The 18,811-nt window shown below is 36.7% G+C and overlaps 1 protein-coding gene across 17 annotated transcripts in view; it reads left to right on the top strand.

Moving 5' to 3' along the window:
* Nucleotides 1-18,811, top strand: part of MLIP (muscular LMNA interacting protein) — a 285,799-nt gene that overhangs the window by 135,015 nt on the left and 131,973 nt on the right. For 14 of the 17 annotated variants that reach the window (XR_013176178.1, XM_077162113.1, XM_077162112.1 and 11 more), the window contains 2 exons: nucleotides 4,234-4,386; nucleotides 7,175-7,567. Coding sequence is in view for 16 of the 17 variants with exons in the window: in XM_077162104.1 (XP_077018219.1) it covers nucleotides 4,234-4,386; nucleotides 7,175-7,567 (546 nt within the window). In the remaining variant the exon portion in view is untranslated. The remainder of the gene's footprint in view (nucleotides 1-4,233; nucleotides 4,387-7,174; nucleotides 7,568-18,811) is intronic. The other 3 variants (XM_077162114.1, XM_077162108.1, XM_077162107.1) reach the window with 1 other exon arrangement.

The raw sequence follows: 18,811 nt of genomic DNA on the forward strand, positions 1-18,811 counted from the left end.
CTCTGACTAACTATCTGAACTACCTCAATTTTAGCCAAAACCACTTAGCAGTTCCATTCTCCATTCCTTCATTTCATGGATGAGATTAGTTATGCAAAGAAACCTCCTTAGAACACAATCCACCTATGTTCTAAGTGTGTTGTTTTGTGTATTGCTGATATGACTAGTGGACTTCCTAAATTTTACAAGGTATCTAATGTTCCTACCTACAAAGGAAAGCATTAATTTATTATTTTATGATGATAGCTTACAATCTTGATATTGTGATGTGACTGCAATTATGGAATAATGACAAATAGCTTTAAAGAACAGAAAAGACTATCGAAAAATGAAAGTTGCCTCAGAAAGATTTGTCTGTATATTTTATACCCCCTAAGGAATATACATTGTTTCTAGAAGGTACAGGTGCTTCAGCTATCAGAAATATGTGCCTTATAATAAGTGGTCCAGACATAATTTTTTAGGCCCTTCAAGAAGGTCAGTGAAATCTTCCACAAGGATATTCCTTCTCTCTGCTTGGCTTCATGTTCATAGAGAAAAAAAATCTCTGGTTGGTAATCCATTGTTCTGGGTACCCTGTCTCAGGAACCCTTCTGACCCTAGCCTCACATTCATTGAGACTGTGCCACTGTGCTATTCGTCTCCTTCTCTCGCCCTGTCTTGCCATCATCCAATGTGACTTTTATTTCCACATATTTGGCTTTGCCAACTTTCTTTTGTCATAGTTGCTTGACCCATTTAACCTCAGGATCCTTCTTCATTTTTCCCATCTCAGAGAATCTCAAAATCAAAGACTGAACTTTGTAGCCATGAAGAATTACTACCAAACTTCCAAATTTTATACTCTCACATACCATCCTATGATCACAAGCAGTTCTTTCAAACATTCACAGTCCTATCAGAATCTGTTTCCTGAGCCACAGAGACCTCTAGTCCCTTGAACCTGAGGGTTCTTCCTTACCTATCAAAACTGATAGGTTGATCATTTGCTCTACCCTCACTGGTGCCTCAATTTCCTTGTACTTATAACCTACTGCCAAAACTGTCTCCAAACATCAACTCTGTAAAGCCTGCAGTTCACTTTCTCTTTCCTCTGAGAGGCAATTGAGCATCCCTGGAGAAAAAGATTAAATAGTCAAGCCAATTGTTGCACTATAAATTGATGGATTTATGTTTGGGCTGGGCCTTCAGTGTGGTCTGTCAATCCATTTATTTGTTTCAGGCCAGGCCTCTTTCCCATTGCTGTAAATGATGTTTTAGTCTTTTTAAATATGGTATAGTCACCTTTACTAGTTTTTCTTCAGCTACTGGAGCACTTAATGTTAAAACCTATAGGGTCATAAATTTGAAGGGAGACCCGTAAGCATGGCTGGTTGATATTCCCTAACCAGGTTTATTTCTGTGGTGAAAGAGTAGAGTAATAGAGGGTTAGATTTAGCAAGGACTTAAATGAGGATGATGATGTAAGTGAGGACAAGGGATTTGAGGGGTAAAGGAGGGAGTAATTGTGATTTACTATGATTAAAATGGGTTAAAAATGGAAGTATGGGAAAACGAAGCTTTGGAAGTATCAGTATATTTTCATCCTGGTGGGGTTTGAGGAATGTTGGCATTGGAGGACTAGAGGGAGATGAATGGAGAGAGAGGAGCTGGTGATCAGAGAATGAAAAAAAGTGAAGTTATGGAGCAGGTGCAGCTATCGTTGTAGGCTGGGGCTGTGAGAGGCAAGAAGAGTGGAAATCAAAGAAACGTGGCATTGAACAGATGACCCATTGGCATATTGAGATAATCAAGTATTGTAAAAAGAATAGTGTTAGAGAGAGCAGCATTGAGCCAGGAATTAAATCTTTGAGGGAAAAGTGTTTGTTTTGGTAAACAAATGCCTAAAATGAGGAGGGGTAATAAGAGATATAACCTGATGACAGGTTATATCTGTCATCAGATATTAAGGCTGGAGGTTTGAAAATATTAAAGAGAAACAAGGACAGAATTTCTCCTACTTCCAGATCTGGTGGTAAAAAAAAAAAAATTAGCTACCACTGAGGGAGCTTCTAGAGAAAGTAGGATCCTTCAGAGAGAGTCAAGTTTTGGTTAGAACTAGCAGATGAAGGGAAAATTCAAAGAAGAGGGTAAGAGTATGGGGAATTTTACAATTATTGAATGAATTCCAGAAAGTCTACAGTGAAAAGATTTCAGGAGTTGAAACAGGGCACAAGATGGGGATAAAACAAGGGATATGCATGTGTGTTAGATTCAGTTGTCAACTTGGCCAGGTGAGCATATCTAGTCTTGTTGCTGCGGACATAAACCAATGGTACGTGAACCTCATCTGTTGCCAATTACATCTGCAGTCAGCTAGGAGGCGTGTCTGCTGTAATGAGTGACGTTTGACTTAATTGGCTGGTGCTTAAATGAGAGATTGCAACATAGCACTGTTAAGCAGCTCCGCGTTCCTCATCTCAGCACTCACAGCTCAGCCCAGGGCCTTGGAGATGCAGAAAGAAGTCACCCCGGGGAAAGTTGTTGGAACCCAGGGGCCTGGAGAGAAGACCAGCAGAGACCATCCTGTGCCTTCCACATAAGAAAGAACCTCAGTGGAAAGTTAGCTGCCTTTCCACTGAAGAACCAACAAAATAAATCCCCTTTTATTAAAAGCCAATCTGTCTCTGGTGTGTTGCATTCTGGCAGCTAGCAAACTAGAACAGCATGGCATAAAGGGATAGAGGGATGACTTGGAGACCTGGACTTCTCGCGGGGGGTGGGGGGCATGAATGGGGTTAAAGGACATGCTGAGATAACTTCCTTGGGGTCCAAGGCAGAAAGGGGTGTCTCAGCTTGAGTGGAGAAGGGGGTCAAGTTTGCCAGTGTTCATCATATTCCTGAATATAAGCAGCAGAGGGACAGTGTTACTATGTCTAGAAGGGGCTAGTTTTATCAAGAAAATTGATTATCTCAGTCATGAGTTCCCTCATTGACCTCTCCTACCATTTCTCCCACTCTATCACATTGAACCACATGAGCTTTTCTCCATCTTAATTCATACTGAAAGGAGGCCACGTTCCTTCTTCTGTTCCTTTAACTTATTCACTCTGCCTCTTTCTCCCTTTGAATCTTTCGATATGTTTGTCTCCTCCATTAAGAAAACTAATAGAACTTCATTCTTTGACCCTACTTTCTTTTTTAATGACTCTCAACTCTCCATTTTTCTTTCAAATGTCTTAAAAGAGATGTCCACAACACCATCTCTTCTTTCTTCCTTCTCATTTATTTCTCAATCTATTACTTTTGGCCTCCTGTCCCTGTCTCTAGCCTTGTGTCTTTTAGAATCAGAATTATCGATCTAAAATTCTAATACGATTGCATCATTTAACAATCTGTAGTGCTTTAATGTTTCTTTCTTGTCAACTGGACAAAGTCCAAGCTTGCTACACACCCCACTGCTGCTTCTTTCCATGTCTTCATCCATCCGGCTTTCTCAGCCTAGAATAGGTTTATCTTCCTCTTTACCTGGACTTGACTGTCAGATGTTATCTTTTACGGAGAATCCCAGTTTGAGAGGACACCCCTTATCACTATTCCCTTTATATTCTGTGCATGCCCTTCCTCTACTTAGAAGTTATCTGTTGCCTGTTTCCTGTTCATCATTGTATCCCTCAATCCTTATTGCTTTCTGTACAGCAAATATTTAATAAAATTGTGTTTGAATGAATGAAAGAGGAGATATAGCCTTGAGCACAGCATTGGTATTCTGGTAGCCAGAAAGGTATAACTTCATTTTTAAATCCCTACCTTGGAATTCTCATTAAGGATAAAGCATTAGAAGTTTCTTACATGTTTGGTGACAGTAGGTCAATAAATTGAGGCTTCTAAATGGATAAAAGTTAAAAGTTAATTTCAAAACTGAGGACCAGATGTTGTGTGTGGGATGACCCCACTGAGGTGGAAATGCCCAGTGATGGTCCATCTGATCAAATTGTCAACCTACTTCACTGCCATTCCCTACAACAGGGTCCACTTGGGGTTGTCTTGCTTTCTCTGGCAAATGGTATCATAAGAAAGGGTTTTGATAACTATGGTAATTTTTAGAGCTGTTTTCTTTGGCAGTCATATATATGATCACAGGGCAGGAGGCAATTTATCAAAATAAATAATATAATATCATGGTGTAGAGAAAATAAAGTCAAGATAAACCTTTGACAAAATTGAAAATCTTATTTATTATGTATCTCATAGGTTTCTTCTGGTGATTCTGAAGCTAAACCTCTGGTCTTCACATTTGTCCCCTCTGTCAGAAGACTACCAACCCACTCTCAGTTGACTGATACCTCTAAATTCCTTGTTAAAATTCCCGAGGAACCAGATAAGAATCCAGAAACTGTAAATAGGGTAGGATTATTTTTATTCTTTCTTTCAAACATTTATATTAAATTGTCCACAATAATGACTTGCAAATTTGTATGAATGTTTATTTCCTTTGCTTAAAGTGAGATGATTATGAAATCTAAGGCTGACTAAAATATAATTATGCAGTAGGGATTTAAATATTGTTAAATTCTAGGTTCTTCTAATATATTATTCTCAACCATTTTGACTTGGTGTCCTATTGCTTATCACTTGTGTGATATATTCTGTCTCCTGGAACATCCCCTTCCAAATGTATATTAAGATAATAAAAATGGACTTCAAAAAAAGTTTAAATTTAATCTCAAGATAAAATACAAGGTAAAATATCGAGGTATTGTTTTACATTAGCAGTGTTAAGAATGTAATATTCAATGTTGTAGCAGCTGTGGAGATTGGCATATTCAGACTGTTTGTCTGAATACAGTGCTTTGTTCCTCATATATTGATACAATTTCAATGGAAGACCTTTCTTTCTTGGGACTATAGCTTAATGAAATATTACAAAAGAAGAATAATGTTGTATAAGAAAATTAGGGAAAAATAAAACAACCAAATATCTAACAAACAGAGAAAAGTTAAGGATTTGATAATACATCACTTTTACAAAGTTATAATTAAGGTGATTATGTAATTCCTTAGAAAATGTTAATCTTATTATATTACCTGATAAAGTAAGATATAAACTATATTTATATTCTGATTACATTTAACTAAAGTAAGACAAAGACTGAAAGTGACATTAAAATTAACTAATAAAAACCATGGAATAGAATATTGAAAGAATATTGAAATTGTGGGTAGTGTTTTTTTCTCTTTAAAATGTATTTTAATATTGATTTATTATAGGTAAGATGAGGCTGGAGGAACTTTGTGGTGTCTTTGAGCCAACTGGAAAGTGATAAAATAATGATTCACCTTGTCTATGTAAAACCATCTTATCTAGAACATATGAACGTAACTGGGATCCCAAAATTTTCATTGCTATCTTATTTCAAAGACTAATAGGACCAGATTATTTCAGAGAAATCCTGAATGCTACATAAAGAATTTCTGGGAACTCTCTCCCTAATGTTAGACAAGTATTTACAATATATTCTTGGGATCCTTTGTTTTTAGGTCCTATAGATAAGTGTGACACTGTAGACACATGAATCATTCTCTGTTGCAAACCTTCAAAGCTTCCTGAGATAGATTATTATATTCTTTTGCTGATTTCAATGATAAATTCACAACCATATCTTCAAAATGTTAAAGATTTTCTTCTTATTTTTGTAAGCATTTTAATATTATAATAGAATAGGACAAATAATAATTCACATATATGCTTAAAAACTATTTACTGAACATATAATATGTGCTTGGGGCTGGGAATTAAAATGTGAATAGCAAAAATATTCTCATATGATTTACTGGTTATTGTGGAGGTTGACAATGAAATAAAACAAAAAGTATATAATAAAAAATAAAGTAGTGATAAATGTTGTGAAAAATATGACAAAGCAAAGGAATAGAGCACATTGGAGTGTGGGGGAAAGAAGCTATTTGAAATCATTCATAACATTTTGCCAAAACTAGTTATCCAGTTTTTTTTTTTTTTTGATATATTCTGCTACTCTCCATGATATGCAATCTATGCAATCTTTCTTTGGATCCTTCAGTTTTTTAATGTGAACCTCTTACCAACTTGGGTTTTGTTAAGATTTTGAAGTTTAATATGTGAAATGACCATTGACAGAGAAATCCTAATCATAGGCATTTTGTGTTTTATCTTGACCATATCATCAGTGCCCTCTGAAAAGTATCGGCTGGGTGTATAAAATCAACTCCTCAGTTTAGTTATATTTAATCAACGTTTGACTTCTATTTTTTCTTCACTCATATAACACATACATGCATATCAGTATACACTAAATTGACCACCAGAGATGGACTTTTGAGTTTATTTAGTGTTTTCCTTCAACTTCGTACTTTGAAAGAATTTTAGACTTAAAGAAGAGTTGCAAAGAAAAGAAAAAGAATGACCATTGTATTTTTCTCAAAACCAAGAAATTGACATTGGGAGTGTACACTGCTGCTTTCCTATTAGGAAAAAAATGTTTCATAGTTTGGGAAAGCTTTCATAATCTTGGCCTTATAAACCGTCTGTGTATACATAGAAAATTGAATGAGAAAAGATTTAGAATTATAAATCCAAAATAAAATAACAGTAAAAAATACTTTGTACTAAGTGCCTACATTTTTTGGTGTCCTGTTGAGTTCTTCCCGATTAGTTTATATAATTTTTGCCTGAATATCATTGCAGTTTATTCCAATTTTGCTTTTCCTCTCAGACTTTTAGAGAGATTGATATTATTTTAGAACTCTTCAGTGGGATTTCCTTCCTCCCCTGGTTTGTGAAGGATTTTCAGGCTGCTTGACCCTCAACTGAATCCTTGTTCAGCCCTTATTTATTTCATGAAATACACTCCTTCAGGAAAAATTTGTTTTATTGTTTAGATCATATTTTATTTGGAGGCAGTTAGTTTTGTTTGTTGATGTTGATTCTGAGCCTGAACTTGGACCAGGACAAGCAGGGGGCAGTAACAGTAAACCATTAACCTTCACCCAAGCTTTCCTAGGGTAATCTGATGTTTTAAATATGGTTTTCAAAACTTTTGTCCTTGGAGATTATAATCGGGTTAATAAGCTTTTCAATTTAGATGCCAAAAAAAAAAAAAAAAGCATTTATTAAACCAGTGCCAATGCTTTTCTCTTTCTATATCATTTTCAGTCTAATTCCAATGACTACCCGACCTTGAATGCTGGGAGCCAACAGGGGAAAAACCAAGGGCCATTTATGTATTCTTCAAAAATCAGTGCAAAGATTTCACAAGGAAAAGGATTTAAAGCAAACGAACCTCAAGGAATGCAGCAAAGTGACCTCTTCAAAGCTGAATGTATCTTTATTGTGGACTCTGAAGGGGAAGATGAAGCCACAGACAGAAAAGGTGACCAAGACCCCCCAGTGGGGAAGGGCACTGGACCCGCCCGACCCAGTTCTCTAGCAATCTCCTCCAGTCTAGCCGCTGATGCGGTGCGTCCTAAGACACGCGGGGCTGATCTCCAGGCCCCATTGCATCCTGAAATGTCTCATGGGCCAACCCCTCAGCAAAAGCATGGGCAGGTAAGTTTTGTCTTCTTGCCATTAAAAAAATAAATAAAATCAAGTGTTAAATACCCTTGGTTCTGGGCTATCTGGAAAGGTCTTTCCATTTAAGGCATGCAAAACTCTTACAGAAAAAAATGCATAAATAACAAAACAAAAACCCAAGGCCATAAATCATCACAGTGTAATCACAGAAAATAAATTCCTAAGGTAAAAAAGATTATGCAATTATACTGTGAAATCAGCTGAATAGAAAATATTTAGTCACACATTTAGCTGGAGGAGATTTGGGCGGATATTACCTCTTCCTTTTGAACAATTCTTGAAGAAGTTTGATATTGGGAGTTTCTTTAGTCAGGACAGAGAGAAAGTGTGCAGTGAGCTAGGTTCATCAAGATATGAGACTTCCAGTGAGAAAGCATCAGTTGGATATTAGAGGTAGATTCACTGATCTTAATCTTGTAAAAGAATGAGCTAAGAAATAAGAGTATATAGGGAAGATAATTTTGCCCTGTGTGCCATGTGGTTCATTATAGTCCGGAAGTCACCAGAGTGGAATGAGACTTGGAAAAAGACACCCCAAAACTCAGCAGCGAAGTTGAATGTTTCCTTCAAAGTGGAGGGCCTGTGGGGAAGTAGAAGACCCGCATCTGTGGTGGCAGGAATAAATCGGGTGGGGGGGCTCAGATAGACAGGCATTTTGACAAGAAAGACAAAAGATTTTGCCATTGACTGACCATTTGATATATTGAAATAGAAGATGATTTTGACAAGACATAGAATGTCTGGAACATAGAAGATGGCTTTGGGAGAAGGTAGGGGATGTGCACTTTATCCTTGACAATGAGTGTGAGTGGGTACTGGGAAGACCTGTTCAGGATCTGTTAGATTAAGCATTTTCACGCATCCCAAAGTAGCTCGGAGAGCATTTAAATTAATGAGTTGGCTTTTTACTGCTACTAGGACCTATGTAAAACTGTAGAGAAGGCAAATTACTCCTGGCACCAACCCACATTTATTTCTGCAGCCTTCCCTGACTTACTGATCTTGTACTTACATTATCTTCAAGTACCAAAGCATCATGTTATCTTCTGGTAGTGGAAGATTCTCACTTTGGTACCTCCAGCCAGGTCAACTGGACTAAAATATTTATTTCCTTTTGAATTTTATTCTCAGCTAAGCCTTGGAACAATATAGTCTAACTACACAATTAAAGGTATTAACAGTCAGCTGTAATATACTTGAACTTTTTTTTTCTTGCCTTAGGAAAGATGAAATAACCCAGTGGGAGATGTGGGGATTTCCATCATCAGTAGAGAGTAATTTAATGTGGTCCTTCTTACATAACAGAGAAAAATATTCTTAATGAAGCAATTTTGGGGTCTTTGATATACCCTTTTCCTTAATTCATAGAATTTGTTCCCACTGAGCTGGCTACTCACTAATTTTCTTTCATGTGACCAAACACATAAAGGTTAAAATAGAGGCAGAACACATATATTGGAATCTTTTATTTTAGTAAAGGTTATTTAGGAGTGGGTTATAGTTCATGGTATCAGATCTCCAAATACAAAGGCAAAGATCAACCTAATTCTTCAGTAGTGGCTGAAAATGATGATTACCCGTAATGAAGGAGGCTGGATCCTGTAATGTTTAGGAGCAGCCATTGTTCCTATCTCTATTTCCTATAATAATCCATTTGAGTGGTGAATAGTACCTCATAACAAAATAAAAATAAGGTGATTGTTACTGTATTGGTCAGGGAGATATATATATAAATATTATGAGATTTTTGTAATTTTTATCTCACATGTCCATGGGGATGGGCAAGTCCAAATTCCACAGGGCAAGCACAAGCTGGGACCTCCAATGAAGGTTTTAGATGAATTCCCAAGAAGAAGCAGGCTGGTTGAAGTAAAGATGGAAATTCTTCTGACTGCTGAAATGATCACTTCTTTTAAAGCTTTCAACTGATTGGATGAAACAATCTCCTCAGTTGATTGTAGATGCAATCAGTTATAGATACAGTCTACTTACTGATGATTTAAGTCCACAGAATGTCTTCACAATTACAACCAGGCCAGTGCTTGCTTAACCAAACACCATAACCTGGCCAAGTTGACTCATAAACTTAATCATCACAGTAACTTATAAATAAAAACTAAAGAGAGATGACCAAAACACCAAAGAACGTAGTGTACAAAATTTAAGTGGTCAATAGTGTAAGTATAATGTAAATCTAAAAAATATACCATGATTGGGTTACCTAACATCAACAGTGTCAATTTTTCAATCATAAACGCAGTCAATTAATTGAATTTGTAGTACATTTGGGAAAAAAAACGGATCCATGTGTAGAACTGTCAATGAGTTCATGATATCAGTTATTTAACAATAATGTATTAAACTATTCCTAAAAACTATATTTAATTCTTAGTCTAGCCTTTAATCTTACCACAACTTAGCCAGTATACTCTTTTCTATTCTAGTCTTATACCTTCCTTCAGCTGTTCTGAACTCTCACCAAAGTAAACACTTCATACTTTTTCATCACTGAGCCCTTGATTCCTCTTCTTAATATATTTCTCTCTTTCCTGGACCTCATTTCCATTTTGACTGAGGCTTAAGTAGCCTCTCTTCCTAGAGATATCACCTTTGAGAAGAATTTAATGCTCCTACTCCATCTTTGTGATTTTCTTTTTATTTTGTAGTCTTTTATGAAACTCTCCATTATAACCTTTCATACAGTTGTAATAATTGATTTTTTTAAAAAAAGTTATTAGAGAAGTTGTGGGTTTATGGAGCAATCGTGTATAAAATACAGGATTTCCATCACCTCCCCACCACAAACACTTGCTTTGGTGTGGAAATTTTGTTGCGCTTGATGATGGCACTTTTTTGTAATTCTACTGTTTTTTAACAGTAGTTACATTTGTTACATTTGATGAAAGACTATTAAAGTAGTACTATTAACCATTGTCCATAGCTTACAAAAATATATTTTCCCTATCTTTACAACCTAGTATTATTATTTTTTATGCATGTCTTTACTTCATTAATCATTTGCCCATACCCTGGATAAAGAGGGTGTTAATCACAAGGTTTTTACAATCACACAGACACAAGTTGAAAGCTATATAGTTATACAGTCATTGTCAGAGATCAAGGCTACTGGATTACAGTTCAACAATTTCAGGTAGTTCCTTCTGGCTATTCTAATACACTAGAAACTAAAAAGAAATGTCTATAATGAGTCAGTAATCACAATAATTTGTTAAATTCTAACTTCTCAGTTACATCTCCTCCTTCTCATTTGATCATACTTTCAATCTTTAGGTATATATGGGCAATGACAGTTCTAGCATGTTCATGCTGAAAAGGGGTGTTGAAATTATGGGGTAGAGGAGTGAAACTGATTGATGCTCTTGGAGAGACTGGTAACTCTGTGTTTCAGGGTTTATCTGGCATAGGACACATCTGGAGTATTTAAGTTTCTGTGAAAATAAACTTAATAGGTAAAATTTTATAACAGTCTTAGATAGAGCCAATGATATTCTTTAGGGTTTTCAGGAGTACTGTTGGTTTGGGCTTGGCATACTGTGGCAGTTTGCAGTATCTTGCTAAGGCTTGCCTAAGAGTTACCTCTAGAATAGCCTCTTGACTCTATTTGAAATCTATTAGCTTTTGAAACTTTATTTTGTTTCATTTTGGTCAAGAAGGCATTGTTAATCCCATGATGCCAGAGCCAGACTCATCTGTGGGAGCTGTGTCCCATGTTGCCAGGGAGAATTACACCCCTGAAAGTCAAGCTCCACATAGGAGGGAAGTGTAGTTATTGTTTCTTTCTTTTCTATTAGACTGAGAACAACTTGAAGTCAAGGATTTTCTGTTCTGAGTTTCTGTATCCCTAGCACTTAGTGTAGTATTTTGCACATTGTTGGGGTTCAGTAAGATGTGTGGAAAAAATAAATAATCAGAAGTTCACATACTGCTCTTCCTTGAAGGTCCAGCTCAGATATTGATTCCTTCATGAATCTGTCTTGGTATCCTTAGGTGAAACCAAACTCCCTCAATACAAATCTGATAATCTTTTCCTACAGTTCTTTTACAATGATTATCATATTATAGCTTGCATTATTACTCTTTAGGTAAGTACCTTATTTTCCCTGCAGATCATAAAGTCCTTAAAGTCCATGTTTAATTCACTTTTATTAAACTTAAAATTTTATATTTTTCTGTTGCCTACAATGGTTACAATATTACCTTGAACATAGCCAAAATAAGTACTGAGTTGAATGTATAGAAGGCCCAGATATATTATCTGAAGTGGCATATTTAAGTAAAAATACATTATGTTAAGAGAATTACTAAAAAATTAAAAATTTTAAATGTAAGTCAAAAGTAAAGCTGCTATATAAAATAAGCAGTTAAATTAGAATCCTCTTAGGTAAAATTAATAAAAATTAGACATTGGATATTGTTCAAATAAATTTAAGAATTTCCTTACCTAGGTTAGAAGAATAGAATGCACACATGAGCACAGAGTAATTTGTCTGAAAGAACTTGATAAAGTCTGGAAGTAAGGCAGTGACAGTGGGAAGGAAAGGTGAGACTTGAGGGGTAAAATTAACTGGACTTGTTCACTGACTATATGTGGATCAAGGATGAATGAGGTTTATAACCAAAGAAATTGAGTAAATGTTGACATCATTAATTGAGTAATGAACAGCAGGTCTTCAAGCAGGCTAGGAAGAGATAAGAAATCTGATGTTGCGTTTGAGTTGCCTTGGTGGTACCACATGCTAATATCTAGAAAGGAGCTGCAAATATGAATCTAGAACACAGGAATGAGATGGGAGACTAGAAGTATTTGCTGCATAAGTTGAAGATATGGGAGTGGAGCTATTTATATAGGGAAAGAGTTTATTCAGGGAAAGAACATAGAACAAGAATATGTAGGATATAAGGCAGAACAGCAAATATAATGGGTTGGTGAAGGAAGAGAAACCAATAAAGGAGAGTAAGAGAAGGGAACAAAAATGTTGAAGAAAGGATTTTCATGAAAGAAAAGCTAAAGGGACTTCCCAAAAAAATAGGGTTCTACAATGTAAATATAAATTTACAAAATACACTAACTCTAGAAATTAGTAGGTCGCTTAATCATCTTAATGGGAACAATGGAATGATGAGGGCAGGAAACAAATTGAGAAGTGAATGGGAGGTGAGAGTCAGGGCGGTCATGTGTTGGAAGCTTGGTATCCAATGACAAACGTGAGACAGAAAACTTACTGGCCATTCTTCTCTGGGTAAGTGACCTGAAATCAGTTCGGTGCCCTCATTTTACAAATAGGGTGATAATACCACCTTTCCTGGTTGTAAAGATAAATGAGATAATATGTGTAAAGTGTTGGGACACTGCCTAGCTAATAGTGGGTTCTCAAAAAATGTTTTCTTTAAAACAGCAAGTATACACTGTATTTAAGAAGTTTGAGATAGCAACACGTTCTGGGGCACAGAGTAAGGAACATGTTTGCGGAGAGAAGTATAATACATTTGTTAAAATGCAGTTTAGGTATAGGAACTGGGGAGAGGACATGAAAATGAGGTCAGAAGAACTGGCTGGGAATTAAATAAAGGAGGACTTTCTATGAAATGGTGGGGAATTTGGATATTAGCATATATGTTTATTAAGAGCCTAGATTTTATTTATCCATAGAAAAGAATTATGACAAATTATTTGGATGGGGCCTAAATAAAGAAACCTTCTTTATCTTCTGGGCTTCAATTTTGTGATGAAGTTATCCTGTTCATACCAACACATTATATTACAATATCCTTTTATGTGTCTCTCCTCCCCTACTCAATTTGTGAACAACTTGCCAAAAATGTTTTACTTACCTTCTGGTTTCCATTACCTAACACAATGGCTAACAAAGGTGCTTAGAAAATAATTGATGAATGAATGAATAAATAAATGAATGATCTTCCTCTTCACAAGTTTATGCTATAATGACCTTGTGATATAAACAGGAGATAGCTATTCTTATATGAACTCTCTTGAAGAGAATCACATCTGATAGAAAACCACCAGAGAGTGAAAGAGCATGGAAGACTCCAGATTTGTAGTTTAGGGATGTCTTCTAGGTATTTTGCTTACTTAAAACCAATCCTCCATAGTTTTTAGCCTCAAAATTGAAGGCCTTGAGAAAAGCTGTGAGGTTCAACTTCCATGTTTGATGCTGCTAACTGCTGGCCTGAGTTGCTGAGAATGCCACCAGTTATTCCTGAATAATGGCATGTTTATATTACAGTGCCAGGAAGCAATTTGTACGTGTCTGTCAGTTGGATGACTCTCTACCTGCATGCAGAGCAGAGCCACCTGGTGTCTGGCTGCAAAGTAAACAAAAAAGGAGTCTGACCTTGCCAAAGCAGGTGAGAGGTGGTTCACGTAGTTACTCAGATTCTAAGTGGACCCTCTTGATCAAATAATTGCCTTTAGCATTTGATGACTATTAACCATTTAGAGGCCTTCATCCTATTCATTGATGTATGCAGTCCTTGAACAAGCGATTTACTTTTTTTCAACAACCCTTCACTAGTGAGCTCCCCCTTGCTACTTCTTCATTTGTTTTCTTGCTTAGGATGAATGTATGATTCCCTCCTCTTGTCTCTGTCATCTTCAGTGGTAGGTGAGACTGGATATGCCTAGGAGAATATGTATGAATCAGTGGGAGTTCCCATACTCTGTCGGAGGACAGCAGAATTCTTGCAATCCCTGGCTGATGGCTTGTTGTTTCCTCTGGGTAAATTAGTTTGTGCCATTAGCCCAAGCCCCAAAGGAAGTAAATCTACCGTCAATCTTCACAGATTCTGTATTTGTGGAACTTGTATGGTCATTTGCAGACAAGCACAGAGTGGTGAAAAATTAGATTTGCTTAATGTGCATGTTCCCAGCTGAGATCGAACAAGGTGCCATACTGCCTTTTTGTTTTAGCTCTCCTACTGCAGATAAGTGTTCTTTTCATGACATATTTAGTGCCACATTCTTGCACATTTTTTTTTGCTTTTCTTTGGGTGGTTTTTCTGTTTAAAATGGCCCCCGTGCGTCTTGCTGAAGTGCCACCTTGTGTTTCTAAGTGCAGGAAAGCTGTGATGTGCCTTCTGGGGAAAATATATGTATTAGGTAAGTTTTGTTCTGGCATAAGTTCTAGTGCCATTGGGTGTGAGGGCAGTGTTAATGAGCCAACAATATATATTAAATAAGGGGTTCTGAAACAGAAACACAAAGAAATAAGATTATGTATTAATCAGTTGATGAAAATGTTGTGACCAGAGGCTCATAGGAACCTAATCCTGTATTTCCCATAGAAGCGATGGTTCAGTATTCACTAATTCATTATGTGTGGCAACCTTATAGAAAATAACTACTGTGAATAATGAGACTTGGCTGTACACTAATAGAAAATCAAATTTCTTTGACAATGCCAGCAGATCTGCGATGTAGCCTCCTAAGAGGAGGGTATCCTGATTTATTGATGTCAGAACTCAAACTTTTCTCTGTCTGGTGAGGCAAAAATCACCCTGACTGAATCAGACACCAGAACCCATGATCCTCCCAATCACAGCCCTCACTGCCCAGAGTCTAGAGCAGAATGAGAGGGAAGCGTGGGATGATGACAACCACTTGAATAAGACACTTATCTCTGCTCTCTGTGTCCTTCAGTTCTCATGTTTACTAGGCATGTCATTTCTTCATTCCTGCATAAAGGTACTATGCTAGGCAGTAGCCATTAGGAGGTATAAACCTTAAAAGACATAATACTTACTTCCAGAAACATGGAAAGCAGGTGTACCTGCTAACAATCACCATGAAAGTAACATGTTCAGGAACATGGAATGCTTGGGGGAGGAGGCCTGAGTCTGCACGGTCCATCAGGAAGGGTTCACACAGGCAGTGGTGCATGAGGTAAGATGTGAAGGATGAGTACAAGTTTTCCAGGCAGACAAGCAGTGCCCTGGCATTCAAAACAGTGCAAATAGGCAAGGAGGGACCAATATATAAGAAGAGGATGGAAGAAGAGAAGCCCACCCGGAATTATAAAAATGACTCATCAGAAAGGTAGAATATAAACTAAGAAAGAGTGATGAAATGGAAGCTAAGATAAAACAGTTTGAAAAATTAGAGCAAGGCTGGAAGTGTCAAATTTTATAAAGAAATTGGTAAAGATGAGGATCCAAATTCCTGTTAAGTTTGCGAAAAATAAATCACTGTGGACTTCGGTGATGTCAGTTTCTGTGGAAGAGAGTTGGAAAAACCTGATAAAATGTCAATGGGAAGCATATTCATTTTCTATCACTGTATAACAGATCATCATAAATGTAGTGGCTTAAAAAACATTTATTATGTCCTGGTTTCTGTATTTCAGAAGTTCAGGCACAGCTTAGCTGGGTTCTTTGCTTAGGGTCTCACATGTCTGAAATGATGGTGTCAGGCTACATTCTCATCTGAAAGCTCAATTAGAGAAGAGTCCACTTCCAAGCTCCCTCATGTTGTTAGCAGAATTCATTTCCTTTATACTGTAGAATTCATGGCAGCTTGCTGCTTCAAAACTAACAATAGGGAAAGAGAGTATCTACTATTTTCAGTCCCTCACTTTCAGATCCTCTCTAAGAGACTCACTTGATTAGGTCAAGACCACACAGCAAAATCTCCCATTTGATTGACTTGAAGTCATCTGATTAGGGACTGCAAATATTTCTCTAGAATCCCTTTAAATTTTCTACATACTATTAGTTAGATACAAGTCGTAGTTTCTACCCACACTGCAGAAGGGATTATACAAAGACATAGCTCTCTGTCTGTCACCTTAGGGTTTGCACCAAGAAGTAAGGAGATCAATATAATGTTGCTACTGTGTGAACTTGGCTACTAGGAGAGCAAAACTGCCTATGACTATGGGAAATAGAGGATCCAGAAAGACTTTGGTATGTGTGTGTAAGTGAATTTTTGTCAGTTAGCTTTTGCTACAAAACCACACCAAAATTTAGTGGTTATAAACAACAACCATTCATTTATATCACATATTTGCATGCCAAAAACTTGAGTTGTGATCACCTTAGTAGTTATGTAAGCTTATCTGATCTTTTCTGGGGTTCACCCATGTATCTGTGATTGGCTGCTGGGTGCTGGTGGCTGGTTAGCTGTCTGTTGAGATATGGTCTCGTATCCTCCAGTAGACTAGCCTAGGCTCATTCGTGTCATGGCAATGTCCCAAGCCCAGCAAGCCAGTAAGCCCCAGTGTGCAAGTGCCTTTCAAACCATTGCTGGCATCCCATTTGCTAATACCTTATTGGCCAAAACAAGCCACAGGCCAACCCAGATTCATGGGGTAGGAAAAAGGACTCTGCCTTCTTAGTGGAAGGAGTAGAGAATTGTGGGCATTTGTACAAGTTTCTAAAGTCCCATTTATTAATTGAATGTTTAAAAGTGTTGGGATGAGAAAGATAGTAGAAAAGAAAGAAAAAGGTGAATACATAGACTATAGATGATAACCGATAAAATGATATTCCTAAAATGGCCAGAGCTGCTGTTATTCAGAGTACACAGGGACACTACCTTTCAAAAGGGGAAAGATGATCATTTTGCCTCGTTTACAACAAAGGAAAGTGTATGAGGGTGGAAATAGGAAACATTGGTTTTCCTGGTAATCTCAGTTTTTCTGGGAGAGAAAGAATCTAGGTCATCTGTTGAGTGTAATGGAGAAAGTGGTGTGAAAAAGGTCAATGGAGAGTTTTAAACTTTTGCAAAAGCTGTTATGCAGAACAGGTCAAAACAAACAAATCAAGACAACCAATAAAAAAGCTGAGAGACACTGGGCCCAGCTGAGATTACAGATCTTGAATTTGTGATAACACCAATCCACTGTGCCTCACCTAGCCCATATGCAAATTAGAAAAAGGCACCCCTTCTGTGCATGCAGTGAAATTCAGCCCCTACTCTCAGCCTGTGCCTTTGTGCAGAGAATAATTCATAAGTCAAGTGCAATGGTCCTGGCAATCAATATGGTTGTTTTAATTTTTTTCCACAGAAGCTTTATGTAGACTGGGTTTAGGCACATAATGGCAGCTAGTGGGATTGATTCAAGGGTGAGGATTTGCCAAGTGGATTGACAGGAGTGGTTTGGAAGAAACCAACATGGCTGGGATGTTGACAATACTGACAAGAAGGGTTAGACTGAACAAAGTATTACTAAAACCTAAAGTGAAAATAGCATAGGGTGAGGGAGATGTAATTGGATAGAAAGAGAGAGGCTCTGTCATGAAGGAAAGACCTTTAATTCATTGTAATACATTTAGACATGGAGAAAGCATTGATGATATTTTCAAAGTGCTTATGCTATTTTAAAATGACTCCATTGTTACTGTGAGGAGAGATCAGTCATAGGAAACAATTAGTGGCAAGCAATATCCTGAGTATACTATTAACTATGAGAGAATGCTTTCTTAAATATTAACTGTTCACTCTACCTTACATGATTGCATCACTGAATAAAATATTGTCATTCTCTAGTGGCAGAAACTTTCAGTTGCCTATCCAGTAATTTTCTGATTTAAATATATTCTCTAAACACAGTTATATAAACATTGGCTAAGCAGAGCTGTTTCTAAGTAAAACCTGGCTGAAAGAATTGTTAAGCTTTCATTCTCAATTTGATTGAATTCTGCTTGATTTTCAGTTATCCCTGATTTTGGGGTATTCTGGGTTATGCCAATATAGTCTATCAAATATTATTTATGTGGCAAGAATTCTGTGTTGCAAATACACACATGAATTTACATATAAAAGAAGGGCATATTTTGGGTATATTTGCCTAGAAACTCAGAAATTTAGGGTGAGTTCTTTGCACTTATCAGTTTTAAATATTTTTAGAGCTCAAAACTATATAGTATGAACATTTTGCGGTAAACCTATTTTTAACATGCTATGAAGCAAAATCAAGATTTGTTAATGAAGCTGTTGCTAAGTTTAACTGTTATTTTCATATAATACATTTTCCGGACATGGGCCTAAGCATTATATTTATCTGTGATACTTAATTAACATTAACATTTTGAATGACTTCTGTTCCTTAAATTCTTTAGTAGACATGAATGTTTATCCTTCTGTAAAGATACAATTGATAAGTACTTTTTGAAGGCAAATCTCTGTTTACAAGATTTTGCTTTAGAATCATTTATAATTTGAATCCATGTTGTAAAGTT

Source organism: Tamandua tetradactyla, chromosome 5 (assembly GCF_023851605.1).
Source record: "Tamandua tetradactyla isolate mTamTet1 chromosome 5, mTamTet1.pri, whole genome shotgun sequence".
Classification (NCBI taxonomy): domain Eukaryota; kingdom Metazoa; phylum Chordata; class Mammalia; order Pilosa; family Myrmecophagidae; genus Tamandua; species Tamandua tetradactyla.